This window comes from Gymnogyps californianus, chromosome 1, assembly GCF_018139145.2.
Source record: "Gymnogyps californianus isolate 813 chromosome 1, ASM1813914v2, whole genome shotgun sequence".
Lineage (NCBI taxonomy): Eukaryota > Metazoa > Chordata > Aves > Accipitriformes > Cathartidae > Gymnogyps > Gymnogyps californianus.
Genome location: NC_059471.1, coordinates 190,636 through 212,965, shown reverse-complemented (window position 1 = coordinate 212,965; position 22,330 = coordinate 190,636). Strand labels below are relative to the sequence as shown.

The 22,330-nt window shown below is 47.5% G+C and overlaps 1 protein-coding gene across 4 annotated transcripts in view; it reads right to left on the bottom strand.

Annotated features, from left to right (window-relative positions):
- Nucleotides 1-22,330, bottom strand: part of STIM1 (stromal interaction molecule 1) — a 101,663-nt gene that overhangs the window by 27,313 nt on the left and 52,020 nt on the right. For all 4 annotated transcript variants that reach the window (XM_050908228.1, XM_050908238.1, XM_050908245.1 and 1 more), the window contains exons 3-6: nt 21,853-21,967; nt 17,090-17,201; nt 15,779-15,894; nt 358-535 (exon numbers count right to left, since the gene is read on the bottom strand). In XM_050908228.1, the coding sequence (XP_050764185.1) occupies nt 358-535; nt 15,779-15,894; nt 17,090-17,201; nt 21,853-21,967 (521 nt within the window). The remainder of the gene's footprint in view (nt 1-357; nt 536-15,778; nt 15,895-17,089; nt 17,202-21,852; nt 21,968-22,330) is intronic.

The window sequence follows — 22,330 nt, the reverse complement described above, 5'->3', positions numbered from 1 at the left end:
CTTCATTGCCACGTTTCAGGACTTTAGTAACGTCAGGGAGTTTTTACCACCCAGGCCTTCACGTGGCACACCACAAGTACAAATAACTAGCACGTCACCACCAAAGAGCAGGTCAAGTGAGCACGCACACATCTTTATGTGTAGCCTGGTAACTGAATTCATTCACGAGCCCCGCACCCGTTTGAGCTATTAAGAGTGGCTGGCAGGTTTGCTACGGTCGCTCAGGAAGGTGCTGACTCTGGTACATAGCAGCACGACAGCTAAAAAGAAAATCTTTCCTGAAATCTAAATGAAGAATAACCTTGCAGAAAAGACTGACAACTGAATGCTCCAACTGGGTGGACGCATAAAACCTACCTTTCTTGAAGGTCATGGAGAGACTGTTCAGCTCTGTGAAGTCCCTCGAGGTCTTTCATCATCTTCTTCATGTGCTCCTTTGAATAGCGATTCTGGATGTAGGCAAACCAGCAGCCACCCACTCCGATGACAATGGACACCACCAGCATGAAGTCCTTCAGGTGGTTGTGCCGAGTTACTGGAAGAGAACCAGAGATACTACTGAATTCAAAAGAGCATGACGATTAACTCTGCAATGCTTCGCCCGGAGCTGGACATGAGAACTTAAGACAGCGTCAGAAGGAATTGTGGCTCAGGTTTCACAAAGGGAAAAGATGAGCTATATCGACATTTAAGGGGAAAAAACCAAACCTTGACAACATTTATTCAATCTGAATGGGGAAGGGAAAAAAAAAAAAAAAAAAGGAAGATGAAATTCAAAATCTTATAGATAGGATTTGCCTGGCAATACATGATACAGGAGAGCCTCCACATAGGAACCCCCAGAACAGCTGTGCTCTTTTAGGACAATACAGATAGCATCGAGTACGAAGATGTAAGAGCTAAGAAGAAAATAACTTTGTTGAAAAAATATGACTGTGATCATAGAGATGGGGCAGATCAAGTATCAAATTGTCAAGTTGCAAAACTTTCCATCAGAATTACAACTCCATGTGGAAAACCCCTTTTTCAACCGTCAGCAAAACACAGTTACTTTAAAAAAAAAAAAAGTGTGGATGCATGTGAGAGAACGAAAGTAAGTAAGTGGGGGTTTTAAGTGCTAAACAAAAACCAAAAACATGTGTCAAGCAGAATTTTTTACTGTTTACTATTTAGCAAAACCTCAAACAAGTATGTACAGAGAAAGCTAAAAATGAGAATGAACAGCTTAGTCAATCTAGCTGCAAGTAAACGTTCAGTATCTACTGGTTTTAAACTAAAAGAAGGTAGATTTAGACTAGATATAAGGAAGAAATGTTTTACAATGAGGGTGGTGAGACACTGGCACAGGTTGCCCATGGAGGTGGGAGATGCCCCATCCCTGGAAACATTCCAGGCCAGGTTGGACGGGGCTCTGAGCAACCTGATCTGGTTGAAGATGTCCCTCCCCATGGCAGGGGGGTTGGACTAGGTGACCTTGAAAGGTCCCTTCCAACCCAAACCCTTCTGTGATTCTATGACCCCGCACGTTGCAAATCCCCAAGCACAACCTTCCACTTGCACTTCACACAGTACTGATTTCTTTTTGCTGCCAGTACTACAGGTTTTATCCTAGGCAAGCCGATTTCCTATCAAGGTCTACACGTATCAGAGGGAAACACGTAATTCCCAGCAGCATGGGGTGTACTCAGCTGCTCCATACAACATTTACACCACCAGCGACCCAACACCGCTTCCCAGCACAGGCTCCTCTACAACGCGCAGAAGTCCCAGAGGCTTTTACATTAGGCTTCATGCAAATGAGAGAAGCGTGAGCATGTGAAGGGGTGCTTATCCGAGAGCAAACGCTGTGCCAGCTCCAGCAGCCCCCAGCTGCTCCACTTGACCGGCTCCGTGCGATGGTACTCGGATGGACAAGACCGACAGGAGAATTTAGGTTGACAGCTACAGGGGAAGCAAAAGAGCCATTACAGGCACAACCAGAAAACTTCTTTGCTTCCCCTGAAGCGGGAGCAGGGGTTTTTTAAACACAGAAACGTACATATGCAACGTGCCCCCTCCCCTTGCTGCCGACCTTGAGAGCACAGAGTGGCAGCCGGGTCATCTCTGGATTCAGAGGCGAGAGCAGCCAGAGAGCAGCCAGCAGGCAACAGCCACCAAAGGGCTCTTTCTCAGAGGAACTGGGAACTACGTGCTGTAATGCAGTCTCACAGTTACTCTAAAAGGAGTCAGCAACGCTGTTTTCCCCAAATTGATGCAACGTCCCTCCCTCTGCCCTGCACCTGGTCTGGAGGACACCTCAACTCAGCATGCACGGGATGGGCTGCACCCAAAACAGCACCCATTTTCGCAAGAAAAACACTTCAGCGAGGCGAGTCCTCGCTGCCGGATCCTCACAGCAATACCTGCTGCCCGTGGGGCAAATGGGTTGCAGCAGCCCGGCAAGCACGAGCAGGACTCCCCAAAATGAGCCGCTTACACTTCAGGCTCACGACGAGCACGGCATGGAGCGGTGTCCTGGCTCCTTCATCTTACGCAAAATCCTTCAGCTCTTTCTTTCCAGTTATCACAACGCATTGACTGCTTCCTCATGAACCGAGAAGCAACAAGGTGACTGTGGTACTCTCACTGCAAGGAGTTTCTCCAAAAAGCCTTTTCATCTTATTTGAAGTTTTAGAGACTTTAAAAGCTTGTTGATTACAACAAATTTGAAATGGACCGCTACCAACAAAATTTTGACATAATTTTATTAATTTTAATAAGTACTTCCTTCACAGCATTACAATGCAGATAAAAGAGTCCCCCAGGGCTGTAAATTCATCTTTGCTACCTTAAAATACAATTAACAAACATGATTTCCCCCCCCCCCCAAATCCTTCCCTCAAAATGACACACACATAGCAAACATAGGGCTTTCACTTCCCTTCCTTTTAATTTTTGCAAGTGTTTAAAGGCTTTTCCAATATATTAAGATACATGCTTTTCGTAATGCTTAGGTCTAAGCATCAGCTTTGCACAACGCAAGAGAGAATTGCCCAGCTGGCCTTTTCAATTTGAAATTTGCATTTATCACATCACAGTGACAGTGAAGGCTCTGAAAGACCACGTTGGAAGTCTCTTACTGGGCATACTGCACTGTGGTAAAATCCCCAACAGGCAGTAAAGAGAGAAAGAACTACGTAAAGGCACAGTGGTTCCTTCAAATGGAAAGGATTCAGATCTGACCACTCTGATCCCCAACAATAAATCAATACGTTCATTTCTAACTCGGACACACACCCTGCTCCACTCAGCACTCATGTTCTCTCAATTTTGTGAGAAATCCCAAGATGTAAAACACGAAGGGTGCACACGAAGGGTGCACAGAACAGCGTAAGAATCCGATCTCTTTTCCCCAGGAAACTCAAGAACCAGGTAAATTTACAAGAGGAACAGAGACTTCACCTTGTAAGAGGAGGTCTAAAGACATTTCTCAGGCTGTTGAGAAATAATTGGTGTCAGAGGTTTTGACAAGAGACCTAACAGAAAGTTAAAAAAAAAAAAAATTTTACTTCCATCATTTGGAGGGATGAGGACTGTCACAGCTGTGGCAGGAACAATATTTATTGTACCCCCAAATCTCTTGATGCCCTAGTGAAATCAAGTACAGGGACACAAGACATTTGCTTTAACTCATCCCCAAATCACCCCCCATGAATCTCTATTTCAGTCAAGACATAAGATGCAGAAACTAAAGGTCACTGACGATATGCAAAACGTGATGAAGCAAAGATGAAAAAGTGGTAAAAGGAGGATGCTGACGTGTTTTAATTAGGAGAAAAAGACTGTTGGATTTGATACAATTCAGTATTTGGGGGAAGGTGGGCTAGAAATAGGTTTTTATATTCTCATGCATCTCCGATAAATGATATACTTGGGATTTCTGCGGGAACTGTAAGAATATCTCCATGAAGCACAGACAATAGGTTAGATCAACATTTTCTTTTTCACATACTGAAGCTGTCATGTAACCGATACAGGGACTCCTTAATAGTCCAGTTACAAGCCACAGGCAGAATATTCTGGTACTATCAAGAAGAATACAAATACACACACACAAACATAAAGATTTGGCCAAAATGAATCATTCCTAGTCGAAAGCTTTAGATGAAGCATCGTGTAAAGGCATGTGCAGCCTCGGTCTAAGGAACATACTGCCTTATCCCAGAGGGGCAGACATGAACTGGAGAAGACACAAGCCTGCAAAACGCAGTAGAGCAAAGCAGAAGATCGCACTAAGCTAGACTCAAACCACACAGATAGAAGAATAGATGTGTTACAATAGTAAGGGCATTAAACCTGTGATTAGGAAAAAGCCTTGTATTGGATCTTGGTTTTCTGATTTATTTATTTTTAAGCAAAGAACAGCTGACATGTGCCATAACTGGGAAATGACGAGGCTTTCAAAGGTCAGTTCCCCCGAGCAGCAGATGATGGATGCACATGCCCCGACTCCTCTGACTGCATCCTAAGGGATGCATCGCACAGAGCTCATTACCACTGACTGTAGTGATCTTTATCGTGTCAAAGTGCCAGAGTCTGACCCTGGTTACAGCTCCAGACTCCATCCCGTGACTCTTTCTGGTCACAACCCATCTTTGGTTTCTCTGTAGCTCTCACTCTGCTGCGAGCGAAATGAGTCTGGAAGTGCATTAGTCTAATGGGGCCACCCTCACTAGCAGAAAAATGATTTCTGGAGTGACTCAAGTGGGCTGCTGCCATCTGCGGCTGGTAGGAATTGCTCTGGTTGACTGAGAGCCAGAAATGAGGAATACACATAAGCCAGCACAAGAAACAGATGTAAAGCAGCCCAGTATCCCAGCTTTACAGAAATACACTGATGCGACGTGATGGACATTCTGCATACAGAAATCTGAGATCTTCTGGAGCAGACAGACTGCCTGAAGAACAGAGGGAAAACCCACAAACACGACACACACATCTTCAGTGAGGTTGGCTTCTTTCTGCAGCTGCATTTAGGCATAAGGCAAAAGGCTGCACCCAAGAAGCCAGCACGGTACCCGAGGTGGTGGCCCCCGCAGAGCTCTCAAGGGGCACAGGCAGGCAGGGACCCGAGCCACCCAGTGTGTTCGCCCCGAGAGCATCACGGCTGCTGAGTCAGGGTATAAACAGACTTGCCCACTACATCTGAGAAATGTTTTCCAGTTAACATGGGATGGACACGCAGACCCTGGATGATGCAGCGCATCCTCCTGTGCTTTCAACAGAAAGTGTTGCTATAAAAAGAGATGCCACCCGGGAGAAACACGGGAAAGCCCAGGGAGTCCTCGGTGCCGCAGGCTGGCCAGTTAAATGACATCCCACTTCACTGTCACGTATTTCCAACCGGAGCCTCCAGCTGAAGCAGACAGGCATCCCGGCGTGTTCTCCTGCACAAGCCTCCCACTGTCCTCCCTCTGCCTGCGTTTTTCTCCCCGGGTGTGGACTGATGATCAAAAGTGCTCACATTACTACCTGCAAACGGGCGCCCGCAAGCAGGCGTGTTGCACGTGAAATGTAAAATACTCATGAATTTCCCGTGAAGGCATTTTAAGCTACTACTCAATCCTGTCTCTGCAACTGGCTCTGGGGTGAACGTGGCTGGTCACCCCAGCAGCAATAACCACAGTACTCGCATCGCTTAGGTCATCTCCCCCCAGCCTCACGCTGCTTTGCTCCATTTTTTTTCTTCCTGACCAATTTTTTAGGCCGTGTTAAACTTCGGACTGATGATGAACACCACATCATCATAAGGCTGGACCGAGTGCAACTGGTGCAAAGCAGCAGCAGGTAATTGCTGGCCAGGTACGGGAGCTGCTCCTGTTCTCCAGGAGCGGTGCAGGAGCAGCCGTGCGGCTGCCAGGGAAACCCCCCCTCAAATTAACCTGCAATTCTTCAAGCTAAGGAATAAATCACCTCCCATTTGTCAGAAACAGATGAATAGGGTTTCAGCAGAAATTGGTTAAATAAAAATCATGGCCTAGCAATACTGCTACAGCTTATGAAGAAGTGTGTGATTTTTTTTTTACCTTAGGACAATAAAGGGTTTATGTATTTATTTATTTTAAATATTTACCTCTGGAATTTTATAGAGTGAACATAATCTACTGCTGAAAAATAATCAATGCCATCTGTCACGTTAAGAGTTTAATCAATAAGCAGCAATGCAGTTCAGCTATTGCTCTCCCCAGCCCACCAGCACTTGATTGCTGTATTAATACATTTAATGTAAACAAACAATGCAAACATGTAATCCCAGCTCGAGGAGGAAATCCTGCGTGCTGTGTGGGGGATGTAATGGCTGTTTGCACTGCTGAAACACAAATACTGCAGCAATCTCTTAGATGCACAAATGAAAGAAAGAGGAGAAATAGCGTCCCTGTTCAAGATAAGCTCTCCTGCAAACTCGGACCCCTTTCAGAAATCAGTGCCAGCGAGCTTTTCCAGGAGCTACATTTTTTTCAGAAGCAGACAAAACAGCTTGGCACCATCTCGAAATCCGACCCTGACTGTTTCTCAGTGAGGCAAGCTGCTCTGGCTAAAATCCAGGTAGCACCTCTCCCCTCCCTCGGTTGACCGTTCCGATCTCAAACCTTTCTGGGAACAGTTTTGCTGTGACTTGGCAGCGTTTTCCCAGCAGAGACAGGTCCTGCAGCCAGCCCGGACGCACAGCAGCCCAGGCCAGGAGCTCCGCACCCCGCGGCAGCTCTGCAGCAAGCAGGAGGGCAGCTGGGGCAGGAGCACAGACCGGCAGCGTCCTCCCTTCCGCAGCACCCCGAGCCCAGCAGCACCCCGAGCCCAGCAGCATAAGGGAAACCCAACCCACCCGCCCACCCAGCCTGGAGCCAAACTGGCAAAGTCAGTACTGGGAGGCACCGCTGGACAGACAGACGGTACACGTATGGGATACCAGGGAGCTGCCCTGCGTGAGGGATGGCCAAAGGGTTGAAAGGGGGAGGGGGAGGCTCACCAGGGTCGCTGATCATGATAGGACGAGGGGTAACGGTTTTAAACCGAAAGAGGGTAGATTTAGGTTAGATATTAGGAAGAAATTCTTCACTGTGAGGGTGGTGAGGCACTGGCACAGGTTGCCCAGAGAGGCTGTGGGTGCCCCATCCCTGGCAGTGTTCAGGGCCAGGTTGGACGGGGCTTTGAGCAGCCTGGTCTGGTGGAAGGTGTCCCTGCCCATGGCAGGGGGGTTGGAACTGGATGATCTTTAAGGTCCCTTCCAACCCAAACCATTCTGTGAGGAAACCTAAAGTCGTAAGGTAAAGCAAACCGTGGGATGGGGGTGGCTCGGGGGGGCTGCCCAGCAGCCCTGCGTTGGGTCTGCACGGAGGAGGGACAGTGATGCTGTTCCTCTGTGTGAAATGGAGGGGCTTTCCCGCATGGGGGGAGAGGGACAGGACCTTCCTCCAAACGTTCAGCAGACATCCAAGCACCGTCTCCCCTTATCTTCGCGAACTCCACCATGTGATCCATCATCAAACACACCACAGAAGAGTTCAATCATTCTTTGAAAACATTCACTCGTAAATTCAACACTAAAGAAATAAACAAGATTAATACTGGCCCCGTTTCCCATTCCGGATGGATTATCACAACATCCTCTTCTAAGCAGCAGACTCTGGCAAGTTGCTGCAGATACGTAATTTTGAATCCCTTTTATTTCACTTTTTGAGAAGACTGCCAGGCTGACTTGTTCAGATGGTTTGTTTTCCACCCACCCACAGCTATTACAGCTTTTCTCTCCTCTGCTGTCTCCTCCACCATTGCCGTGACCTGCTTTGCCCAGCACGCTGCCAGCACAGCCGCCTCCCCAGCCACGCAGCATCATGCCCTAAGCTAGGGCAAGTTTAGGTGTTGCACAGAGAAATACCTACCAGCCCCACCTCGAGCTGATTCATCTCCTGCTCCCGTTCCCAGTGCCAACCGTTCTCAGCTCCACCACACAAGCACTTGACAAACATCCTTCCTCTCCAGCAGCTTTTGCTCAAGACAAGCGGATAAGGAAACTCTAAGGAAAACTCAGCTAGGATGTAAAGTCAGCCAAGCTGGCTTTTCTCTGCAGCTCTTCTCTGAAGAGAAGCGAAGGGCTCCCCAGACCATGGGAGTAATTTGGCTGCTTTGAGCAAGGAACTCGCCTCTTCCCACCAACTGCAATCAGCGCCAGGGCTCCCATCTCTAACATACACCTTGGTCTCTCCCTCTAAGTGATTCAAGGAATGGTAAACAAACATCCAGTTAATCTAAAACTTATTCTACCCACTGTTTGCATGCTTTCCTACGCTGTGTGTCGTGGTTTAACCCCAGTCAGCAACTAAGCACCACACCGCCGCTTCCCCCTTCCCCCTCCCAGTGGGGTGAGGAGGAGGAAAGGAAAGAAAAAAGTAAAACTCGTGGGTTGAGATAAGAACAGGTTAATAACTAAAGTAAAATATAATACTAACAATAGTAATAATGAAATATAATAATAATAATAGTGATGAAAAGGAATATAACAAAAAAAAGGAAGGGGGGGGGGGAACAGTGATGCACAATGCAATTGCTCACCACCCGCTGACCAATGCCCAGTTAGTTCCCGAGCCGCGATCCGCACCTCCCAGCCAACTCCCCCCTGTTTATATACTGGGCATGACGTTCCATGGTATGGAATAGCCCTTTGGCTAGTTCGGGTCAGCTGCCCCGGCTCTGCTCCCTCCCAGCTTCTTGCACACCTGCTTGCTGGCAGAGCACGGGAAACTGAAAAGTCCTTGGCTTAAGATAAGCGCTACTTAGCAACAACTGAAACATCAGAGTGTTATCAACATCATTCTCACACTAAATCCAAAACCCAGCACTGTACCAGCTACTAAAAAGAAAGTTAACTCTGTCCCAGCTGAAACCAGGACACTGTGAAAGCTCTCGGGATATTTCAGATTCAGCCCGCAGTGCCAAGCATGTCACCTCACAGAGCAGACAGGCTGCAGGACAAAGAGTCCTGCACTTTCCAAATGGGCTTTGGAAAGGTAAAGAGGAGGAGGAAAAAGGACAAAAGAAAAAGTACAGCTGTTACATTTTGCACTAAAATTCACAAAACACAGTATTTGCTGCAAACTACTGACTATTTTTCCACAAATGTAGCTCCCAGTACTATTAACCTACTCAAAATGAACAGCATAAAGCATGTTCGTTAGGAAGTAAGCGGGGTTTCCCTGAGAGGCATTTCACCAAGTCCCTTTGAAGGACACGTACTGTTTCGCTGTGCGCAATGCCATCCCCCACGCATGCCAAGCCACCCCAAAACAAACCAACCAACCCCGTATTTCTGAAATTGCTTATAGAAGTGCCTGGAATTTGGCAAATGATTGATTGTAGTTTCAAAACAGCTTAAATTGTGTTTTAGTGAAAACCTCGGAGGGCTCCTGTCAGAGTCTGCTGTGAGAGGCACTGGAACGTGCAGAGCGAGGTGACCGCTCACACGCCGAGGAGCGTGCAAGGATGGCCGTTATCTTTGTACCAGCCTTTTTACACATTAACGCTGCCATGACACAAACATTTAACATTGGATGCAACACGTCTCCTGGGCGCAATTAATATCTCTTATTTCCTTCCAAGTGCCAAGACAACTGAAAGGATTCATTCAAATCCCAGTTACCGCGTCTACCGCACAGACTGGGAAATGAGGTTGTAGCAGAGTGATGCACCTACAGTCCCAAGCGTGAGCCTGGCCCACGCACTGCACGCTCCCAGCCTCACATATCCAAACCCCAAAATTATCCTTCCAATACTCAGTCTGTGCATGCCGTGTACCACTGGTACAGCTCCATCAAACACCCTTGGTGCAGGAGTCGCACTTGGCTTGATCCACATGGCGTACACCACTGCCACGCATGACCACGAGTGTCAGACAGGCACTACCAACGTACCAGTCTATAAAAGACATGAGAACTCTGTAAATCACTGTAACCCACCGAGGATTTGTCAGCATGAGGAATTGGACCCAACTATTGCTTCTGTGTTCAGGAGCTGGCAAGAATAGCTGCTGCAGGACAAGTCACTCTTCTCCAGGGTCATGAATGCCTTTCCAAGGCAGAATAGTGGGAAAGACTGCAAGAAATGACAGGAGAGGTGTTCTGGCATAAAATACCTTTTCTGGGATAGTTCTTGTTAAGCTCAGGCCACCCACGGAAGAGCTAAGGTGGGCTGCCCTGCCCTGCTGCGGTTATTCTCGCCAGCCCCAGGCCCCCTGCACGGCACAGGTCAGAAGAACCGGGGGACGTTCAGCTCTCCGACCCGCTGCTGCAATCACTGTCCAAAGACTTACGTCAAGCAGAAAAAGACGGCGTTTTTCACGTGTAACGTACGTCCGTCGCCGCCACTGCCTGCGCAAGGAGGAACGGGATCGGTCTCTCCCATAGCGGCTCGCATCGGTTTTCCCTCTGACCGCCTGCCAAGGCTTGTGCTCCTACAGCACGTACCGGCTGCCGGTGGAGTGACCCTTCGGGGTGTTGTATCACCAAGGCAACACAAGATAATCTTTCTACTCCCAATTTTCTTGCTGCTTTTTAACTTGTAGTACCAGAACTTCATGTTATTTTAGCTATTTAGCCTCTGTATCTAACGCCCTGTGACAGAGGCCAACTGTACAGCAAGGCACTGGAGCAGAGGTTTTATAGCCGAAGCTCAGATTGTTTGCGTCCAGTTTATTGCAACTTAAATCACGCTGCATTTCTCCCTCGCCTGCAGACAGGCTGGCACAGCCTGTTCTCCCTGCTCGCGTGTGGCCTCTTCTGCTCTGCTGCTCCTGCGCCGCTTCACCCCTTCGCTCCCAGCACCAGCAACCGCGACCGGGCAAACCTGGGTGCACGTCATGCTTGCAAAAGCTGCAGGAAAAAGCAACGTACACCAAGGAAAACCAATTTCTATACCTTCTTTTTCGGGGAAAGAAGGAAGAACGGACACAATTTTACCAAAGACAGTAGTTGTTACGCATTGACTGCAAGACTATTAATGTCACGTCAGGTTTGCAGCGCTGTCTTGGTTTATGTTTTAAAGAAGCAAGGTAAGAAGCTGTACAATAGTAAAAAAGTTAACAGTAACCTCAGGTGTCTTAAGCAAAAGGGTCCTACCATGAAAGATACAAATTCAAAGCCTCAATTTTTAAACAAAAAGTTTCACAAAGTTTTATTTTGGGAATAGAACCAGGATGGATTATTAGAAAATGAACAATTTTACAGCACTGCTAAATAAGCACTGCTAAAATAAGAGAAAATCTACATACTTGGTAAATTCTATACCGGTTATTTACATTCAAGTTGAAATATCAGAAAAAACACACATAGGAATTACCAATTTTTTTATTTCCCTATGTGAATTAATTGGATCAGTGATGCTGCCTTCCTCAGTCAGTAGCAGATGTTTTCAGACACAAGACAGGGAAGAAAAACCACCTCAGGGTACAGTTGTGGGACAGGCACCAATCCCCTCCAAAGTCGGCCTGGTGGCAGCTGCTGTAAGCATGACAGCATAAAACAAAATACAAAAATGCCTCTGTTTTTAAAAAACCCAAATGAAGCTAACAGCTCGATAAATTCCCCTGATGGCACCTACAATTTTCCTCTCTGTTGGTATCGAGCCCCGGGCCTTTCTCGAGTACTTAACGCTTTTTTTTGTTTGCTAGTGGACCCACAAGATAATTATGGAAAGAAACTTTTATAAATGTGCTGATTTTCAATGGCAATAGGACACCGTAAGACCAGCCAGATTTCCCTGTTGCCCCGCTCCCTGGCTTTTCAGGTTCAGAGCTATTGCTCCTTAAAGAGTACCCAAACCTAAAGCTCCAGCTCATTGACCAGGTGCTGCTGGCACATGGACTGAGAAAACTATACGATAACGCTAACGGACCCTATGAAGTCTATTAATGGGACAGAGCTGCTTTTCTGTCTAGGTGCAGGTAATCTAAACACCATCCAGTTAACTGTAAATATTTAAAGTGGATGGTAAATCTCACAGTGATAAATTAATCTGGTATTTGGTTAAGAAATTCTATTGCATTAAACAAATGATTCAACGGATCTAGAAATACTTGTCAAATACGCTTTTAATTGTAATAAAGGGAAACAAGTCGGCTATATTGGAAGCTATACCGAAGGAAGCGTGGCTTCATCCACCCCAGAGAGTGGGCACCAAGGAATAAATGCTTAATGGAAAGCAAAAAAGGTCAGTTCGTTCAGAAACCTTCAACAAGTGCCACCTCCTGTCTGGGAAACGTCTCCTTATCCAGGCACCCGGTCCTTGCGCTTCTGTTAATCCCTGCACAGACATTCAATAAAGGGTAACGCTCAGGATGACGACTAACAATGACCGCAAATGAGAAGGGCTGGGGGAATGGCAGAGACCCCATCCCACAGCGCTGCAGGACCCACGCAGACAGCTCAGTATGGTATGGGAGGCACCGGGGGGCACCGAAATCAGGGCGATGGGCGTCAGGGTGCCCGGCTGGTCCCCAGGGTGCAGTGCTCCGCAGTCCTGGGCAAGCTCTCCCCAGCAGAGCCCAGGACAGGTACCGGTCAGGCAGTGGCTTGGCAAACTGCCGTGGCTTGTGCCTAGCTGTGAAACAAATTACATCTGGTGGACATCTGTCCTGGGAAGCGGAGCTACAGAAACCTCTCCTGAAATCCCACAGGCAACACACAGGTCCCACTTCGATGGCCTTTGGAGAGGCGGACAGGAGAAGTCACCAGGATGGATAACTCAGTGCAGGGCATTCTGTCTGTCTTTGAACCCCAAATGGTACCACAGTGGTGCCCTGAACCATCTGTGAGGAGACGTATGTCTCAGTCTCCACCACCTGAGAGTTACAAAGAGTAAAAATTTAAATTCACTTTTCACCAAAAATATCTACTGTTTCGAATTTTACTGCTTCTTTTCTTAAATTCCCCTCTCCCATTTCACCTGAAGTTGTGGTATTTTGTGCTGGATAAATTCCTGAACCACAGGAACAGGACACGAAAGGGACACAGACACAGAAGAAGCAATCGCTTCATCTTGCTTAGATTATAATTTTACCATACTCCTTCGCACTTGGATTAATTACAGAGCTGCAACCCTGCAAGTGGGCAGACCTGTTTGAAGAAGGAAATGTCACGTCTGGAGTCTGGCATAGGAAATCAGACCTCGTGGGATTACAGGAGTCTACTGATCAGCACGGAAGCTGGCCAGGTGCCCCACTCAACCACCCGATGCTTGCTGAAGCCTCTGCAACAAATTAGAGGAGACATCAGAGAACAAGCTCTCTAGCCCCGGGATGGGAAAAAGCTTCATCCAGCTTTATGCGGCAGTGAGGAACCGTACCTTGGTACGTGTGCTACAATCCCCACCGACAATGAGATGTCTCTGGTTTTATGAGTCTGCAGGAAGCAGTCACGGGGCTCTGATCGAGGCTGATTTTACTGTAATGCTTTTATACTTGCGGCGAATAGAAAGTAGCTTCAAGAGAGAATAAACACCCTTGTCAAGAGAGAAGACAAACCCTTGAAATACTGCACGTGCAAGCCACATCTCACTGCCAGCAGCTTCACTCTCAACAGCAAAGATCACAGGAGACCACCGCCACTGACCACCTGAAAAGAACTGTAACAAGAACGTATCTGAAACCACTAAATCTATCACTGCGCGAACGCTGCTTCTGCAGCTTAAAAGGTCACCAGTACTTCCCGAAACTGCTGATTGCTAATGGCTATTGAGAACTGCTGTTTCGCAATCCATTCCTTACAGAATCAGTTTTAGATAAACCACCTCTCACCATACACTGCAGTATGAACTGGAGACAAATCCATTCAGTTAACCAGCAAATAGCAAATATTACCTTCTAAAAAGGGTTAAATCTCTACTTCAACTAAAAATTTAAAGCGTATTTCCTCTATTCACAGACCCGATACATACGCAGATCGCAAAATCTGTAACAAACCCTTACTGATCTGAAACAACCCGATCAGGACGGTTCACTGCACGCTTTCATCTGTGTGACCGGAGGAGGTTCATATTCCAGTGCCACAACAGCCGCATGGCACCTCAACCACGGAGAATGGCCATTAATCTCTAACCATTACAAGTAATTTACTTTGCCATTTACAGAGCATCCAAGAACTGCCTGAAAAATTCCCCCTCCAAGCACAGGAGTGACTGGGCTCGAGCCTTTGTCGGGTGAGCAGCGATAGCCACCCCTGTGCAATGCCACTGACCGACTGAAAAGCTTCACCTTGTAACACAGGCCAAGTATAAATAAAGCAAGCAAACTATGCCTGAATGAATATATGCTTTTTAATAACTGGAAGCAAAAACGGCTGATTGTATAAGCTAGGCTTCTAATTCACATAGCTTATATCTCTGCCAAGCCTCATAAGTTTCACTTGGTTTATTCTGCGCAGCCAGTTTTCCCAGGATTTGCCTCACTGCACCTTTTCTCAGGAATTTGGACACAGACTGAAAACATGAAAAGACTGCACTAACAGTTGGATTTCAAAAAAAAAAAAAAAAAATTGAAGAAATAATGGAAGTGCCTTATCACTTCCCACTGGCCAAGTGCTGGGCAGCCCAGAGAGGGAAGGCTGGAAAAAAGCCAAACCCCCTCAACTTCTCCATTAGATTGTTAGCAGATCCGTGTCCCACAGAGCAAAGGTACATCCTATCTGCTATTCCAGCAGCGGACAGTGGCAGATGCTTAAAAAAAAAAACATGTAAAGACCAGAGGAAGCACAAAGTGGTATTTTTGATGGTGTAAACCTCCAGTTGTCAGCCATCAAATCTGGGGGAATTCCTGGGCCAGAATTTGTGCCCAGACTATTGCATTTGCACCGTGGTAAGAAAGTACCCCTTCGCGTTCATTTTAAACCTCCCATGCAGGGGACACACGACAACTAAAAGAGAAAGAGGAGTACTGTGCAAGAGGGCCCAAATCATGTACAGGCAACACAGTCTGCCGTACTCGTCTGCATGATGCCAAGCAGAAACAGGCCCTGACCAAGCAAGGTTTCTGTTCACCTCACAAAAGCACCTAAAGCTCATGAGAAAGACATGACTAAGAGGGAGAGAGACAAAAGTACCTTTAATAGACAGTAGACATGAGCCAGACGGAACGAATGCAAAAGGAGCACCCCGAGCAGCGCCGAGATAAGCATCAGAGGGCTTGGAGATCACGCCAACAGACGCCTATAATCAGCATCAAAGGAACCCAGTCCCTCATTCTCATCCATCCTAAATGCCTTCCCATCCAGCCTACTGCTATTTCCCTCGTCCAGAGGCGGGTAATCTGCAGCCTGAGTCACCGACGGAGCCCCAGGTCCCCGGCAGCAGCTTCCCTCCGTGCAGGCAGGGTGGCTGCCCTCCAACAGAACCCCTTCGGGGCAGCTGCAAACCTCACCACACGGTCAGCACCACAACGAGCAGGAAGGACAGGAAGGTTTTACCCTACGGACAGGGGAGATCCCAGCAGGACAGTGGGTCCACACCCCTGCGAGCAGCCTGTCAGAGATGGAAACGCAAGCCCAGCAGGCAGGATGCCTCCGGGATACAGAGCTGCTCCGATAAATCCAGAGGCAACCTGTTCCTGTTTCAGGGGAATTGTACCAGGGGTGATTTACCTAGGTGAGGCTGTGTAGGGCAAAGTTTGGTTCACACAGATCTATCTTTGCTGTTCAATACTGAGCACACACAGATCCTCTTGATGAACAGCCACAGGACTTTGAATTTTGGTACTTACAGAGAGGAGGCCCAAACAGCACTGTGTCCAGAGCTTTCAGCTGCAGCTTCTGCCTGTGGCTTCGATCTGTCATTTTCAGAACACTTCCCATCATGGTTGCATTGTTCACTGCTAGCCTGTAAAAAAAAAAAAGTGTAAAAAAAGAAGTAGGAGCCGTCATATCCATCTGGATTAATAACTGACCAAAAATTAGTAGCACGGAGACTACAGGAGGAGAAACGCAATGAGCAGGACCTGAAAGCTCCCTGCTTCGGCTATCAGGACAAAAGAAATCCCTCAAATATTGTCACCTCTGATATAGGACATCTCTATGAAAGAGTTAAGCAGCAGTGTCTTTGGCTTTACTCGGAGACAGAAGGAAAAACCAAGGTGAAGCCTATTTCATTAATCCTGACAACCTAAGTTACTGATTTCCTATCAAAACTGATCTTTTGGTGTCCTACCAATCACTAATTTTTTTTTTTTAAATCAAACCTATACTGCTAGCCTTTGACATCATATTTCGTAGACCATAAGACCATACCTCTCACTTGGAAGAAATGTGGGCACACCATGCACTGCCTCAAAAACCTTATTTTATTCCCAGTTAATCCCTCCTTCCCAGTCAGTTTACAAGCCCCTTTTCAGCAACAATAACCTTTACCCAAAATGCTGCACTGAGTTTTTTCAAACCTGTTAGGAGTTTAGGCCAACTCACAGCCAGTGTTTCTCTTGAGGAACACAAGGCTTAGAAGTCTCCTTTGCTGGAGCATCAAGGGGCATGAATTAACACCAGCACATACCTGTGCTGGGCAGTGCAGAGATACATAACTAGTAGCCCTTGAACTGGGAACTTAAAGGCTACTTAGAACCCAGAAAGCAGAAATACTCCTTTGCTGAGGACGATGAACAATGACAGAGAAGCTCCACGACTGGGCTGGGGTTATGAAGGAAGGCTGTGGCAGAGCCAGGACGTAGCCTAGGTCTGCTCTGCTCCAGGTCAGGGTTTTAGCTCCAAATATGAAGCTTCAGGCGTAGGCAGGTGAAGTCTAGCATACAAACCAGCAAGGACCGTATTCACGACCACACAACTCGGACTGCAGCCTCTCCTTTCACCCACAGCAGATACACGCTCGCTTACGGCTAAATCACTCCCCACAGAGAGGACTACAGCAAAGCCGAAGCCTCTAAACATAACCAAAGCGGAACAGGAACTAGACTTGGCTCTGTACATGCTGAGGAATTGCACATGATGTTATGAGCCGCCTCAGATCTGTTTTTCTCCCTGGCACACATCCCAGAGGAACACAAGACAATGCAGTGAGCACTGACCTGGGCATGGCATGTCCACTCAGCTGCAACTTTCTGAAGGTCTCTTCGTACTGTGGCAGCTCTACGTAGGTAATGAGCCACTGAACCACCTCGTCAACTGTCCAATTATACACTGTAGGAGAGGTAGAAAACAAGCAAGCAGCTTAATATTTTTACTAAGCAACTGAAATCATCAAGCCAGCAACAACAGCATAACTTCACCAGACACACCTCATCCTATCACCTTCAGCAAAGGAAAAATATTTGTGGAGTTTAAACACATTCCTATTAAGTATGCAGTGAGCTGGGGCAGGGACATTAAATCGTGTGGACTATTAGACAAGAAATAATCCCCCTGGGACACTCCAGGCAATCCTGCAGGTCCTCAGCCTCTACCTGGTTGCTTGTGTGATTATTTCTGCCAATCTGTTCTAGACACGATGGGCTGCTGCAGATTCAGCGTAGACATGATGGGCTGCTACACATTTAGCCTTAACAGACACCACCACACCGTGCATAAGGACTTGTGCTTTCCCAACGGCAGCCTCTGACAACAAACGTTTCAGGGGGGTTGATTTTACAGTGTGCTTCCAGCTCATGAAAGAAAAACACGCAGCGAGGCCATCAGATAAAGGCACAGCCTCAGACAGTGCTGGCGCAGGTGATGCTTCACTGGCAGCCTTTTGTAATGTCATCAGAAGGGCCTGAGGCCGAGATCCTCGGAGAGGCAACACCCAAAGCGCTGGCAGATGATAAGTGAAATCACTTCATTTTCTGTCATCCAAGTGACGTTGCTGCCTCCAAACTCCCAACAAAGTACGTTCATCCTCACCACATGCCCAACCTCCTGAAATACTGAATCCAGCTAACATATCTGGCAACACGCTCTGAAAGCCTCACCCCGTCCTCCAGACCCGTGGACCATGTGAGCATCAGTTTAAAAAAAGTGCATATGGAGAAGTGCTGTAACAAAATGGTCGTAAACAGCTTGAGAAAGTGATTTGCGGGAGGAGGTGGAGCGGGCGCAGCAGCCCAAGTGAACCAGGTGAACTTTTCTCCTTAACTGCCTCACCTGTGGGTTCGTGGATTATTTTTGGAGCTGACACACAGCTCCAAAGCCACAGATGAGGAAACCTTTGGAAACGAAGCTTCTGCCTTTGCCGCTTAGTTTTGTTGTACTTACAAAAACAGTATGAAGGCAAAGAAAATCATGCAGCAGATTTTTTTCGTAGGACAGAGAGGGGTTTGTTATGCTTTAATTTATCGACTTCTGTCTTTGCTTAGCATGCGCTGAGCTCTTGCGGCATTTACCCAGCCTCCAGCAACCCAGAGCACTGTGCTGGACATCACCCACTGCTGACAGTCACCACCTCACACACTTCTGGCCCAACACCCGCCGGTCCCTCTCTCACACGCCCTTTCCAACAGCCCAGTGGAGAAAAGGCCCATTTACTGCTGGCTCCGAGGGCTGCATCGCTGCTGAGTTCAGAGCTGCACGGCCACTTCTTCAATGTCAACAATGACTTGTCCCACAAACATGAGAAACATCTTCCAGCTCACTCCAGCGAGCTAAACGCCTTCGGCGGAAAGATGACAGAGCGGACAGAGCAAGAGCCAAGCGCTGAGCAAAGGGGAGCAAGACTTGAAAAGAAGGTGTCATCTCCACGTACGCTTGCACGATGACTCACAAGACGCAGGCTGGCAAACACAAAGTCAGCAAACTGCCCTCGCTTCAGGAAACTCCCTACAGTTACTGGTTGCTGGCCCGCAAACCGTGGGAAACCGATTTCTGTGGCCACAAGCAAGATGTTAAAGCTGAAGCGGGCAGGGGAAGCCCGGTTCCCTGGATGGTGGCACCCCCAGCACCCAGGCGCAGCGGGACAGCACCGCTGCAGGGCACGAGGCCGGACAGCCCGGCCACCGCACACGGCCGTCACAGACCACCCAGCGCCCGGTGCCCACGGCGGGCAGGAGTCAATGCAAGCTCTGAAGAGCCCAGCGTGAAGTGCCGGGGGGTGGCGAGCTGGCCCTGGAGGGCCCCATGGTGGTATGGGGGTGCCTGCCTGTGCAGGAGGAGTGGTGGGCACCCGCAGCTCCCCCCAGGCCTGGCAGGGGTGTCCCGTCCCCCCCTCCGCCAGCAATGCAGGGCTTGTCCTCCGCATCCCCACGGCACACCATGCCAACAGCCGTGCCGCCACACCAACAGCCGCCTCTCGGCCTCATACAGCAGCCCCCGCATAGCCCGGCCCCGGCTTCTCTCTTTCTTTTTGGCCTCCCATATCCAGAGGTCTTTATTTTGGGAAGAAATCACCGAGAAACAAGCTGGCAGCATCAGGCGGCACGCTCCAGCACAAAGATGAGCAGCTCCCCTGCCCTGCATCCTTGCCGCAATGATCTGATCCGCTACTTCAGTGGCTTTGGTAGAGCCATGCTTACCAAGGGCTTTATCTATCAAATCCAACACCTTGTAAGAGCATCACAACCTTTATATTTTTGGATAATTAGGGGGCAGAAACAACTTTTTAGTTTACAAGTGTGACCAGGAACAACAGCAATGGCAGGTAGGAAAAACACTCTGCTTGAAAACAGATGAAATGGGGACAGTGGCCCTGGGCACCCGTCCCCGTCAGACCTCGGTGCCATTTCAAAGCTGCTTTGCACACCCACATGAAGGAGCAGACCTTTTCTACAAGCCTGATTCTGCGAGTTTTACGACTCGAGTTCAAATGCCAAGATGAGGCTCCATATGAGACCATCCTTTAGAAGCTAGTAATTTGTTTTATCAGCTAGATACATAGAATGACGAGAAGGGACAACAAGAGTGGTAACGAAATCCAACACAAGGAAAACCGTTATGCCACAGCAGCTCTACCCAAAGACATGGCAGGTCCCGTGCGTGTCAGAAGCAGAGAGAGCGCAAAAGTAGCTCAGCAATTAAGGGACCTGGGGAGTACCCTGGGATGTCCTCCTCCATCCCTTAACGATTTCTACCTTTCCCAGCTGACATTAAAATATACTTCAGGCAAAGCCATCTGTAAACAGCCGTACAATAGAATAAATATTTCTTACATGAGGCTTTCCTTGAACACAGGAGACAAAGCGACTCGTTAGCATCATCCCGGCTTGCAAGTGGTTTGGACAAGAATTTTCAACACATGGCTGCCCATCTCCACGGGACGGAGAGTCTGGTCCTGGATAAACAACTCCAGGATCATGCACAGAACCACTGTGTTTTCAAGTCGCCCTTCAAGTGCTGTACCTAAGTATTCATTTAGTCCTCCTGGGATTGTGAGGGACTATAACATTACTTACAGCTGTACCTACACAGCGCTTTGAAAACACTGAGCGCATCCTACCCCCAAGTAATTTAAAGTCTAAGACAGAAAAATCAAATACAAACGGAACAGGACACAAATGAGAAACTGAAATCTTTACAGTTGATTGATCAGAAGACTAAAACCCAAATTTTCAAGCGATGGGCGTTGATAAGATTACCTGATCTTGGAGGACAGAGGGAAGGGAAAAGACTGTAAGCGAAGGGAAGAGCAGCAACTAAAAGTATTGGAAAAAAAGCTGTTCCAGGTCTTGAGAGCAACATGACGACTAGCGTACTGAGAGAAAAGGAAAAGCACAAGAGGAGGAGTAAAGGGCAGCCATCGGCAGAAATGGTCCATGCCACGGATCCGAAAAAGACCCGATATACCAATGTGATCTGCATCAACACACTGCTCACAATGCAGTAAGTAAATCAAAACGCATCGTACAGTCAACACTACACCTATGTTTTGCAAAAGTGCAATCTTCCTACTTCTATACCCTCCCCCACATTTTCATTTTCAAGGCACTGAAGATTTTCCTTATTAGTACTACTGGTCTTAAGATAAAATATCATTCTGTAATGAAGCCCAAAATTTGAGAATGAAAAGTTTCTTAACTAGAAAGAAAAATCAGTTTTAAGGTCTCTCAAAAAAGAAATTCCAAAATTCTGGTCGGGGAAAAAGTAGAAGTGAAATCGTGCCTTTTCCTGACCACCTCGGACACCCTCCCGATGCCTGGAAACAGCCAGCGCTGTGAGAGCCCTGGGCGTGGGGCAGCCCGCACGCAGCGGCCAGGGAAGCACTAGCGAACTTTAAAGTTTCTTCCAAGATTCAGAAGTTTCAGGAAGTTTCCCACCAGTGCCTGAACTTCCACCACCTCCCTGGGTTAACTTGCTGTGATGAATAATACCATTTCTTAACAGCTTGCAGCTTATTTCTACATCGAATGCATTTTTGTACACTTCCAGTTTTAGGACTTTATTCTACCTTCTTTTCACTAGATTAAGGAGCTTTGCAGGTTCAGCAAATTTCTTCTAAGGAAAACATGATCTGTAGGAAAACACCCACGCAGCTCTACTGAATATTTAGGATGCTATTACCCCGTAAAAATACCATCTCAAACTGGGTATTTGAAGGAGAACCTGGAATAGGACAGTATTTGGCTCTATTTTAATACACATTTATAGAGGCAGGGAAATGAAACAACAGTTTGTACTTTTATGGCCATACTCAGATGCCAGCATTAACAGTTGGGAAGCATCAAGAGCAACGAAATCCTGAAAGGCCCCCCCCAAAAAAAGGAAGCTGGAAGAGTACTTGTACAAGGCAGCAAAAGAAGCAGCAGCATATTTTTCCTGGGAGGTACACACACTGCTGACAAGGTTATATGAAATCCAAGGTGTTTATCACTTTTATGGCCAGGGGGGTGGGGCGGGCTGTTTCAATTTGCTTGTTTGTCTTTTTTACCTTCAGATGTCTTCCAGGCCTTCCAGAGATCTTCCACGCTAATGAGCTTGTCTTCTCCATGGAAGGTGCTGTGCTTGACTGTTGGGTCATGGTAATTCAAGTCCTCCCTCAAGAACTAGGAGAATAATAAACAGCAGGATTATTCTTTGATTCATCTTTTAGAGAGACGAGGAGCATTAAAAAAAAAAAAATCTTTCACCCGTCTTCCTTATTATTACATCCACAGGTTGTCACATAACAATTTCTACGGCAAAGCCCTAATAAGTCTGAGATGCAGCATCTCTGGTCTTTCAATCTCTGATCAAAACTACATCATCTCCCTACTTCACAGAATCACAGAATGATTTGGGTTGGAAGGAACCTTTAAAGGCCATCTAGTCCAACCCCCCTGCCATGGGCAAGGACTTCTTGCACTAGATCAGGTTGCTCGAAGCCCCGGCCAACCTGACCTTGAACACTGCCAATGATGGGGCATCCA